Here is a 13,299-nt window from a genome sequence, read left to right on the forward strand (position 1 = left end):
AAAATATTAAAAATAATAGGCATAATTTTTTTTTATAAGCATTTAAAGATCAAATTTAATTGAAAAATTATTTGTAGTAAAAATTTATAAAATGTTCAATTTTTGTATCTAAGAATTGAAAATTTAAAACAAGATTCCACATAAGTAATTAATTCTGTTACCAAAAAATCTAAAAAATACATTTACACGGTTTATTTTTATAGTCATTTTAAGTACAAATTTGGACGAAATTACATATTAAAAACCTAGGATAACTATTTTAGTTATTTTGTTGTGATTGTATAATATTATTCGTGGGTACTTGAAACTTCTAAAGTATACTATTATATATCTATGATAGTACCACGGTTTTTTGTTGATGTATATCGCGTTATAAGTACCTAATAGATATTATGATATGATTAATTTAGAATTTATTATATGTACCTATTATAGGTCAATTTTTTTTAAATACTATAGACTATAATATAATATTATGCCTTATACCTAGACTGACATACCGTCTCCGCTCAGAATCGTTTTTCTTATACAATGATATTATATCATTGAATTCAAATTTAATACCACAGTGACCCACTTGTAACCTACTGTACAGCAGAGCGACATCCACAAGGGGCGGACGGGGAATACTTCAGCCCAGGCGGAGAAGAATATGAGCGGCCCAACTTTTTTTTACATAGTTAATGAAAATGTTCAGTTGTCTTTATAATACCTATTTACTTAGTTTTTATGTTAATAAGTTCTAAAATTCTGAAATAATAGTAATATAAGTAAATCATGTTACAGAAGAAAAAAGTTTATTAGAACATAATGTAATTAAAATGTATGTAAACATATTTAGCATTAAAGTTGATGTACTTTTAAGGTTATTAATTATATCGGATACTTCTACATCTTCTAACATCTGTTTTTCAATTGACATAATCAGTAATGCTTCTAAATTTTCTGAGCTTAAATTAGAACGAAGACGATTTTTTGATATTTTAAGTTTACTGAATGTCCGTTCACAATTCACTTGTATTACAGATAAAGTTAAAAAAAATTCATAAGCTTCACAGAGATAACTATAAGATGAAACATGTAAATTTAATGAATATAATACTTTGTACACACAGTTTAACCAATTTTTCGGATCATGATCAATTTATTAAGAACACTTCTTTTCCTGGTAGAAATCATTACCTACAACAATTTCAAGTATTACATGCATAAATAATTCATTAATAAAATTTAGGAAAATATTTTTAAGTTATTATTAAACATACCAATTAATTCAAGAGTATTATCTTCTAATATATCAGAAAATTCATTAATTGATTCTTCATTATTATCATCATCTTCTGAAACATATTGCTCTTGATACATTGTCTGAGTGCGTTCTTTAATTGATGTAGATATTTTTGGAAAAACTGCAACAAAACTCTTTAACTCTGAATGATGTTTATCTTTTGGAATGTTTGACACTTCAGATAAATATGTTAAAGCTATGTTTGGCATACTAGCAACCAAATCAACATTTTTTAGAATAAAATACTGAATATCAGCTATTAACTGACTGTTGGCAGAAAATCTTTGATTTAAACTACTTATTATTAGGTCTTTTATTTCTACATTTGTTCCAACTCTAAACTTATCAATAAGAACAGACAAAACTTCGTCTGAACATTGTTCGTCGAAAAATGATTTTTTTTTGCTAATTCTTGAAGTTGGAAATGTATTGCTGATATTAATTTCATCAGGAAAATTTAAAGTACACAGTTTTTCATTAATTTCTTTAATGAATTCTTGGGATTCCTTATAAATAGTTTCAAATTTTAATTTAGTAATTTCTGATTTAGTCACTTCTACCATATCCAATGAAGTCAACAGATCCATGTTTTTAGTCTGCAAATATCTTGAAGTTGGTCCAATTATTTGAAAAATGTTCATAAAAATATGAGCAGTCAGTATTAATTTAAAACTACACAGTTTTTCAATCAAAGATGATGCCTCAGAACAAGTTTTTGAATCAAAATCTGGAGACTGCATTACAAAATTCAATGCACTAATGACAGTCAAAAATAAACATTGTTTTCCTTCAAAAACCCAAAATAAAGATTTTTCCCTAGACCACCATCTAGTATTATTTTCACCCACTTTTTGAAGTTTTTTCAAGCTGACTCTTTCATTGATAGTATTATTTTGCTCGATCCACACATTCATACGTTTGTACGAGTCCCCAAAAAAGGTTGATAACCTATTTAAAAATCCAAATAGATTTTTAGCATCAATATGTTTGCATGCATCACTAATACATAAATTTAGGATATGGTTATAACACCAAATATAGATACTTTTTGGATTTTCATGTTTTATCCTTGATTGAAGACCACTAAATGCTCCCCTCATGTTTGAAGCTCCATCAAACGATTCTCCAATTACATTTTTAAAATTAATATTATGTTTTAAAAACAAATTTTTCAACATTTCGTAATATCCTTTACCAGAAGAATCAATAATTTTTAAAACTGCAAAAAGTCTTTCGGTAATTTCTCCATTGTATATATAGCGTATATAAATAGCAGCTTGATCAGATACACTAACGTCTTGAGTGCTGTCAACTTGGAGGCTGAATTTTTTATTACACAATTCGTTTTTAATTTTATTCCTTATAGACTGAAGAATAGCAATAATAATTTTATTAGTAGTGGTTTTTGACAATAATGTCACCAACGAACCTCTACCTTTAGATTTGTTTTTTAAACTTAGCTTTCGTTTTTCACTATTTTTTATTCCTAGCGTTAGGTGTAAAATTGAATCTCTTTTGGCAGTAAATTGGACCAATTCTAAAAAGTTTCCATTGTTTAAATGGTGATTTCCAATTCTCCCTAACTGATAAAGACCTTCTGAAGATCCAGAACCCCTAAAAGATAGACTCTGTTTTCCAAGAAATTTTATAATATCAAATATCTGTTCAACTACATGAATGTTTTCTTGTACTTGAATCCTTTTTAAATTTAATAAATTTCTGTTGACCTTAAATTCAATGCATTGTTCAGATGAGGCTTGAATATAATTTTGAACAGCAAAGTTATGTGAACGACTCTCTTCATGTTTTTTAACAGATATGTGAATGTGTTTGAAATCTTTATATCCATTTATAAAAGGGGACTGATGACTACTAAATGCTATACAAATAGGACAATATACTGATTTTAATTCATTATTTTCTACATGAACCGACAGCCAATTCCGAGAAACTTCTTTTCCATCAGGCATTTTTCGTGTATATAGTTTTTGAATGTGTAAATGAGAGTTTGAAAATGAAGGCTGAATTGGATGCTGTTTCATAAAAGCCAACTTATGTAGTACATTTGAATTTTTCAAAAGTGTGAAAGAAGAAGATTGCATGTCTTTTTGTCCATCAGTGAAAATTTCCTTAAAATTTAGTAACATAATATTACTAAATTTTGAATATTAAATGAAAACAGAAAATTTGCAAGAAGTTTGTCAACATTAGTGCTCTGTGCTCATGCTACTTTCATTATGTGAGATAGTATTTATAGTATTATTATCATCAATATTTTTCTAAAAGAAAGTTTTTATTCATTAGTTTAAATTTCTGTTTAAATCTTATTAAAATATAGGTTAATATAATAATCAGTTAAAATTGTTTAATAATACATTACATAAATATGTATGTAACCAATTTAATTTAATTTAACTATTATTAAATAATATAAAAACATTGATAAAAACTTACCACTTGCTCATTATTAAAATGCCCATCTTCATTATGACTCTGATTTTGGTTTAAATCCATTTCAACTGTTGTATCGTTGTTTTCACTACTAGTATGTTCCTTAAAATAATGCAATATTAAAAATTAAATAAGTAGGTAGGAGGTTGTTGATTTTTAAAAAGTATTAATTATTTACCATTACGCACTTATCCGTGTACTTGTGTTTATTAATATTTTCTATACACAATTAAACTATAGACTAATTTAAAGTATCTATAGGTAATATAGCTATATTTAAAAATAAGTTTATATCACTTACGACGAACATATTAACACTATCGTAGTATCGTTTATCATATATATTGTATGATGGATACATGTTTTTCTTGGAAAAAACTGTTTGAAAAATATTATAAGATTTGTCATATGATGAATTAGGTAACTAATATAGGTACCTGTGTCTACAAAATCCGAATTCAGCACTCACTTCTCTTCATCTCCAAACTCCCCATTTCCCTCACAAAGCTTTTTACGCTTCCGTTACCGATTCCAATAATACCCCACTACGGCACTACCTAATAGCCACGCTAAATACTAATGATAAACCGCTAGCTAAATTTATATCAGAACGTTCCTCATTAAATACTCCCCTCATTACGCTCCTTACAGCTGTTCTAAATAAAGAGCTTGTTCAATAGTCCGATCATCATTATTACCTATCTCATAATTAAATTAAAATATTTCCAATCACCGAATATGTATTTATATTGTACCTTATAGGTCTTCGATTCATATTATTTTTAACACTATCATAGGCGGCATTTGAGGGGTGACGAGGGGACAGTTCCCCCCCAGATAAAAATGTAGGTGGAATATTTCATAGATAATTTGAATGTGAGAAGATTTTAAAATGGGTCAGTAAATTGTGATTAAATTATGCACCTCCGACAATAAGAGCCAAGTGCCGTAGTTTTATAGGTTATAAACAAAGTGCCTATATTTTACATTATATGTAACAGTTACTTTAATAATTAACTAATTTTTTTAAAGAAAATGAGTTGATTTTTGTAGCTTTTTTCCGAGTATTTTTTTCTTGGTTCAATTTATACCACGGAGATGGTACAGTGCTGTATATAGTAACATTCTTATCACGAAAAAATCTTGTAATTTTAATGAATTTATATCGGTATTCGTTTCTCTCTGCTTGTATCACGATTATGAGTGTATTTTCAACTGTGATTAATTTTCTTAACCATTGTATGTTTATTTAATAAATCAATAATAATTAATTATATTTTGATCGTAATTAATATGATTGTAATATTGATTCAACTGGAAACAGATTTATGGCAAAATTGTTGATTATTATTTTTTAAAAATTTTATTTTTTCACAATTAACACATTTCTTTATGTATCTAGGTACCTAAAGTTATATTTTCATCAAAATTTAAAATATTAATACAATTGAATTGAACAAAAACAATGTTACGTGTGCACTCTCGTCCGAGCAACACGCTTATCGTATCGCAGCTCGTATTTTTAGCTTTCGAAGCATACCGTGTTTTCGACGTGTGTACAGGTAATATGATTACTTATATGGTTTATTCCTATTCTCATATGAACATTTGATATTATTAATTCACCAAATAAAAATGGGGGATTCGTCCACCAAAGTTATAAGTCTCAAAGACAGACTTATTCACACATCAAAAACATCGTCTAATAATCCCAATGTCCGATCAATTAACGGCTGGCCCGCCGCTAGTCCAGCAGATAACACAAGTAATGACCCTCTATCTACTTTTCAATATTCCGATAACGACTCCAATTACGCAATGATATCTATAGATAATAATAACGCTAATGACGATTCCAACAACACCACCAACCGCATACAGAGCGTTCCAAGTGTAAATTCTGCATCTCAACCAAACATGAATAGCCAAACCGATAAATACTCAGCCGGGAATAAATCTTTCGCCGAGACCACTAGCAACACTTCACTACTCAAAAAAGATCAAGCAATCGTCTTCGAGTCAATTGATAATATTCCCCAGATTGAATACATCATTGCCATCAGCAAATTAACTTCTCCAAAAAACATTAAATTTGTATCCCGCATATCCAATAACCGGTTCTGTAACTAATCATTCCAGCATTAAATTAAACGATCATACCATAATTAAAATTAGAAGATTAATAAACCCGGCCAAAAGAATCATAATCTCTAATGTTTCACCAGCTATACCCAACGACAGCATTATATCTCACATAAAATACCACAACATCCAAATAGTTTCACCGATCACACACGTCAATGCGGGATTCAACATTCCAGAACTTGCTCACATCCTTAGTTTTAGACGCCAAGTGTACATAAATCCCGACCATTTTCAAAAACTTCCAAACTCCGTCCTGATCATTCACGAAAACACTCCTCACAGAATTTTTTTCTCCGACGATACTCTATCTTGTTATTTATGCAAACTCAAAGGCCACACCTCAAAACAGTGTAAAAATCCACCGACAGAAGCTTCAAAAAACAAGATAAACGAATCCCAAGAGTTTACCAACTATATAAGCAACTCCATTATCACCGATGTTAATATTGCATACAATAAACCCATATGACATACACTCTCTGAACCAATGGTCCACTCTAATTCGAACAGCTCCTCTCCAACCACAATTCAACCCACCCTGCTAGAGAACCCGATTACTACGGAAATAACCCAAGATAACAGTATATTTATGACATTTATTACAACCAACCAGATAAAAAGACCAGCACTTTCATCGACATCTTCAAGTTCTACACCTGATTCGTCTTCCATTAAATCCCCAGCACAAGGTACCATCTCAAAAGAAATTCCCCCTACTATCTCAAACTCAAAACCTAATAAAACATCTCAACCGGCTTCAAAAAAAATAAAAATAAATAAATCCATAGAAAATCTTGTCTCACAGCTTGATGAAACACTTGAGCCCATCAAAAGCAGTTTTGATGAAATTCCGAACAAAAAATAAATTTCGTTCAATTCAAGTTCATAATTGAGAACACTCTCGGTGTACCCCATCCAGCCCCAGTACTCGAACCTTTCAACATTACATGTTTGGAAATGATTGAAGTCATAGAGTTAATCAAACCTAAAATCAATATTCCTAGCCTAAAAAACAGAATGACAAGTCTTTGCAATTCACTGCTCGACAAAGCTCTAACCACTGAGCATTCCCAAATTGAATAAAAATTAATTCAAACCAAAAGCCTATCCTTCACGCGCCTTACACAATCAAATAAATTAATAATCTACGCATTTAATCTTATTCAAAAACATCAATAAATCAAGATGAAATCAAAAAACATAAAAATTCTTCAATGGAATTTAAACGGATTTTATAAAAAACTGGACGAACTAAAATTACTTATTTCCGAACACAATCCAGAAATCATTTGTCTACAAGAAACAAATTTCAACAACTTAAACTCAGGCACTCTAAATAACTACATAGGATACAGATTTGATAGAACTGATTGTCTTCGTGCAAGCGGTGGTGTAGTTATATACATAAAATCCGATTTTCCTAGTACTCCAATCAAAATAAATACACACATGGAAGCTGTAGCAGCATCTGTTAAACTGAATGATTTTGAACTAAACATTTGTAACATCTACCTCCCTAATCAGCTCAATTTTAATAAAAACGACATTGAAAACATAATATATCAATTACCCAAACCATTCATAATGTCAGGCGATTTTAATAGCCACAGCACTGAGTGGGGTTCAATAAAAACCGATAGTAGAGGAAAAGAAATTGAAAAAAATGTTATAAAATGATCATCTTTCACTCCTTAACAACCTTGAACCAACTCGTATCAATCCTATAAACGGTGAACTTTCGTGCATAGACCTATCATTTTCCAACGTAAGCCTGGAACAACGTACTGAATGGAACGTATTGTCTAATCTCACCAGCAGTGATCATTTTCCCATTATGATACAAATCATTTCTCGACACAATGATACTAGTACTTCTGCTGAAAGATGGAATCTAAAAAATCCGAACTGGCCCCTTTTCACTGAATTCCTCGAAACAGAAATATCAAAAATAAAAAATCCTGAAACAATAAGTATAAACCAGTTAACAGATACTATTACAAGCCTCATAATAAATACTGGAAACTCAACAATTGGAAAATCCAAAACAAAAAAGCAAAAACCCAAAGTTCCTTGGTGGAACCAAAACATTAAAGATGCTGTTTTAGCCAAAAAGGAAGCTTTAAAAACATTCAAAAAAACAAATAACCCGGATGATTTTATAATTCTTAAACAACTCAGAGCCAAATCAAAATACCTTATCAAAATAAGCAAAAAAACCTCCTGGGAAAAATTTACTGGCAGCATTAACGATAAAGTAGACAGTAAACTTGTTTGGAATAAAATAAAATCCATAAAAGGTCTCAGTAGAAGTAACAGAATAAATCTAGTAGACACAAACACAAATGAACTTATTAGTAATTTCGATTTAATCTCAAACCAACTTGGTGAACATTTTTACAAGAATAGCAGCAACAGCAATTTCAACACGCATTTCATATCATTCAAACAAAAAAGTGAAAAGGCAATTATTGTAAACTCCGTTAATGAGAATCTAAATGATCAAATTCTATTAAACAATTCAATAACCTCACAAGAAATTGTTTATTTCTTAAAAAAGTGTAAAAGTAATAGTCCTGGTCCTGATCAAATTCCCTGTGCATTCATTCACAATTTTAGAAGAAAAACATTTGATCTACTAGCAATTCTTTACAACAAAATCCTATCAGAAGGAAGCTGGCCATCTACCTGGAAGTGTGGAATAGTAATCCCTATCCTTAAACCTAACAAAGACAAATTCCGCATAGAAGGATACAGGCCCATCACGCTCCTCAACACAATGTGCAAGCTGCTCGAAAAAATTATAAACCACAGACTAAACTGGCTTTTAGAAAAACATGCCTTTTTCACATCAAAACGGATTTAGAAAAAATCGAAGCACTATAGACAATCTGATCGAAATCAAAGAAGATGTCACTCAAACATTAAAAAACCATCAGATTATGGGCATGGTAAATCTTGATATCGCCAAAGCTTATGACTCCACATGAAGATATAACATAATAGTAAAACTCAACAAAATAGTAAGCAAAGAAAATTTCCTGAACTTAATCACCAATTTTCTAGAAAACCGGTCATTCAGGGTTAGAGCAAATAATTGTCTTTCTGAAGAGTTTATTCAAGAAAACGGTGTTCCTCAAGGCTCTGCTCTATCTGTTTCTCTCTTCCTGATCGCTATCAATGACATTACCGTAAACTGTACATATCCTGTGAAATTCAACCTATACGCTGATGACTTCAACTTCTGGTGCATAAGTAAATCCAAAATCACAGTCCAAAGTCTTCTTCAAACAACCGCAAATAACTTAGATAATTGGGCAAAACAAACTGGTTTCCAATTCTCTCCTGAAAAATCTAGCTGTACTGTCTTCGCAAAAAAAAAAAATGTCGAAGCTCTAAAAATAACAATTGACAAAGTAGAAGTTTCTCACCGTAACTCTGTAAAAATACTCGGTGTCATTTTCGACAGAAGGTTATCGTGGTCTTCATACATTAAACAGTTAAAAACCTCCACCAGTCACTCAGTCAAAATTCTAAAAATTCTTTCTCATACCTCTTGGGGTGGGGAAACAAACACGCTAATTAAAATTCATAAAGTTTTAATCCAATCAAAACTTAACTACGGTTCAGCCCTTTACAGAACTGCATCCAAATCCCTTATTAACTGGCTAGATAGTGTTAATAACTGCGGCTTGAGACTGGCATTAGGACTTTTTCGCAGTTGTTCTGTATACAGTATTTATAACCTCGCCGGTGAAACTATTCCTGATATAAAAAGACTGGAATTACATCTCAAATATTTAGCAAGATCTTCAAAATCAAATAACAACATCCATGAAAAAATCAACCTCCTCCTCATAAATGAGATGAAAGACACAAACTTAGATATAACGCAAATTATAACCAAAGAAAAAATTGCCCAACCCCCTTGGGCCAGCTCATATCAAATTAATACAGAACTCAGCTGTCTTTACAAACAACAAACCTCTCCTCATATTTTCAAAAGTTTCTTTAAAAGCATTATAAGTAACTACAATGACTTCCAGGAAGTATACACTGACGGATCCAAAACTCAGGAAGGTGTAGGTTTCTCAATAATATTCCCAAATAAAATTTTTTTACACAAACTACCTCCTTATTGCTCCATATTCACAGCCGAAGCTTTAGCCATCCTCATGGCCATTGAGACAATATTACAAGAAGATCATTCGAATTTCATCATTCTCAGCGATTCATTAAGCACGATAAGAAGCCTTCAGAACCTTTTCAATCCCGGTGATATTGCATCCAAGATTCTGAACAACCTCACCATAGCGTCCGGTCTAGGTAAAAACATAGTCATTATGTGGATACCTGGACACTCGGGAATAATAGGCAACGAAGTAGCCGACGAACACGCCTCAACAGCTATCAACAACAAAGATACCGTCTTAATTAATAAAATGTCACATGATGACGCAAAAAAAATCATAAATGAGTGCACAAAAAAATTGTAACTTACAAAACACCAAATTAAATGAAATAAAAAGAGACATACATCGTTAGACAAACCCTAACATCAACCGTAAAGAAGATACTGTTCTCAATAGACTCCGTACTGGTCACACCAAAATTACTCACGGCTTCCTGATGGCAAGAGAGGAACCCCCCATATGTCAAACCTGCGGAACCTTGTTAACCGTCAAACATATAATAGCAGACTGTTTAATGTTCCACCAAGAACGGAAAAGTCACACATAAGATATCCTACAACCTAGACTCTTCACTCGGACCCAATCAAGAAAAAAACCTTGATTTAATAAAGTTTTTGAAACAAACTAAATTGTTCAATCTTATATAAAAAAAAAAAATGTTAATAATTTAGTTTTAAATTAATGTAACAATCCTTATTTGTAACTAATGGCCTTTGTTGTCGATGTTATTTTTGAGATCAATAAAAAAAAAATATATTTCCAATCACCGAATATGTATTTATATTGTACCTTATAGGTCTTCGATTCATATTATTTTTAAGACTATCATAGGCGGCATTTGAGGGGGACGAGGGGACAGTTACCCCCCAGATAAAAATGTAGGTGGAATATTTCATAGATAATTTGAATGTGAGAAGATTTTAAAATGGGTCAGTAAATTGTGATTAAATTATGCACCTCCGACAATAAGAGCCAAGTGCCGTAGTTTTATAGGTTATAAACAAAGTGCCTATATTTTACATTATATGTAACAGTTACTTTAATAATTAACTAATTTTTTTATAGAAAATGAGTTGATTTTTGTAGCTTTTTTCCGAGTATTTTTTTCCTGGTTCAATTTATACCACGGAGCTGGTACAGTGCCGTATATAGTAACATTCTTATCACGAAAAAATCTTTTAATTTTAATGAATTTATATCGGTATTCGTTTCTCTCTGCTTGTATCACGATTATGATTGTATTTTCAACTGTGATTAATTTTCTTAACCATTGTATGTTTATTTAATAAATCAATAATAATTAATTATATTTTGATCGTAATTAATATGATTGTAATATTGATTCAACTGGAAACAGATTTATGGCAAAATTGTTGATTATTTTTTCACAATTGACATATTTCTTTATGTATCTAGGTACCTAAAGTTATATTTTCATCAAAATTTAGAATATTTATACAATTGAATTGAACAAAAACAATTTTATTTTTATTATATATATATTAGCATTCTGTTTTTTTTATAAGAAACAATATTATGTATAGTTATATTTTTATTCATACTATATACTTTATTATTTAATATACAACAGGTGAAACAAATAATGGAAGAAGCTGTAACTAGGAAGTTTGTACATGAAGAAAGTGGCTCAATTACATCTCTTTGCGGTAGTGTATTTACAATAAATTATTACTTTTTTGATATAAAAATAATATAATTCATTATTATTATAATTTATGATGGTTATTATATTTAGTTATTCATGTTGTTAATTGCTATACATTTTAAATAAATATTTTCATAATACATTTTTTTTAATCTAAATTTGAGTTTATTCAGAATGTAAAATAAAAATGACTATTGATAAACAATACATATTATATGATAGGTTTAAAGACAATTAAAAATATATACACGTATAATATGGTAAATCTTTGACCTACGGATTATATATAAATCTATAAAATAAGTGAAATTTAGCTTAGACTCAATTTTTTATCTGTACCTAGTACCTACTCAAAATTAAAAATATACACTAAACAATTATTTGCAAAGATGAGATGAATTAATAGATATATGTTACTTCACAGCTCACACCTGTCATTGTTTCTATATATTTTTGTCTGCTTTAGTTTTCATTCATACAAAAATGTAGCAATAAGTAGGTAGTAAAAAGTTTTCCAGTTGCATCAAAATCGTTTAGGAATCAGGATAACAGTATGAATTTCAATTTCGAATCAAAATGTTTAATAGATGGTACTGTATATTATAACTACATTCTAAACTATCTACTATATACATATTACATATAATAATATATATATACATCATAAGATATTATGTATAGTTAATGATCTTTTCATATTGTATTAGGTAGGTATGCTTAACTAATTTAACAATATTAAGCTATTGCTGTAGAGTGTGTAGACGACGTAAATATAATATTTAGTAAAGATACCTATAATAAATGTAGTAATGAATGAATTATAAAGTAACACATTTCCAATAATTTAACAGTAGAATTTGTAGGCTAGCTAATAAAATTAACAAATTGGTGTTTGATAAATAATGAATATTACATGATTGTAGCTGCTGTTGAAGCATGTCTATCTCAAGGATTGAGGCGAAGAGCATTGGGATTATTTAAAACTAGTTCAACAACAGCATTATTACATAAAATGGCGAAAAATTTTGAACCTGCCTCCATAATTAGTCAGAAAGTTCAAGAAATGGAAAATACTGACCCAAATAAGTAAATATCTATACTACTTAAGTCTCATATTTACTATTTAATTAAATTTATTCAGATCAAAGTATCTAGATATAATGTTTTGAAGCTTTAGAATTAAGGGGAAACATCGTTCAAGTAAATCAATTATAGGTACATACCTATCAAAAAAATAATATTTTTGTCATTTTTTTGAATTTATACTTGATACTTTTACTTTTTAGAGAATTATCGGGACATATACAAGCTACCTATATCTTATTTTTAATTATGTAGAAAATACTTTCCAGAATAAGTATAGTAGTAACTAATATTAAATAGGTACTCTTTAAAGGTATGTACTCGTAATAAGAGGATGTCAGCGGATGTCATTCGTTTTCTCTCTCTGGCCCACGCGCGCAACATAGACAAAACGCATTTACGCAAAATCATTCTTTCTATGCGTTTAAGTAACCTTAGAGTAAAGTCACCTATCACAAAAAATATAAAGAATAATA

At 30.0% G+C, this 13,299-nt stretch overlaps 1 protein-coding gene across 6 annotated transcripts in view; it reads left to right on the top strand.

The window, feature by feature from the left end:
- Positions 1-13,299, top strand: part of LOC100166761 (small G protein signaling modulator 2) — a 74,202-nt gene that overhangs the window by 15,516 nt on the left and 45,387 nt on the right. For all 6 annotated transcript variants that reach the window (XM_016801543.2, XM_008181271.3, XM_029487572.1 and 3 more), the window contains exons 3-4: positions 11,666-11,741; positions 12,664-12,826. In XM_016801543.2, coding sequence (XP_016657032.1) covers positions 11,666-11,741; positions 12,664-12,826 — 239 coding nt within the window. The remainder of the gene's footprint in view (positions 1-11,665; positions 11,742-12,663; positions 12,827-13,299) is intronic.

Source organism: Acyrthosiphon pisum, chromosome A1 (assembly GCF_005508785.2).
Source record: "Acyrthosiphon pisum isolate AL4f chromosome A1, pea_aphid_22Mar2018_4r6ur, whole genome shotgun sequence".
In the NCBI taxonomy this organism is placed as follows: Eukaryota; Metazoa; Arthropoda; class Insecta; order Hemiptera; family Aphididae; genus Acyrthosiphon; species Acyrthosiphon pisum.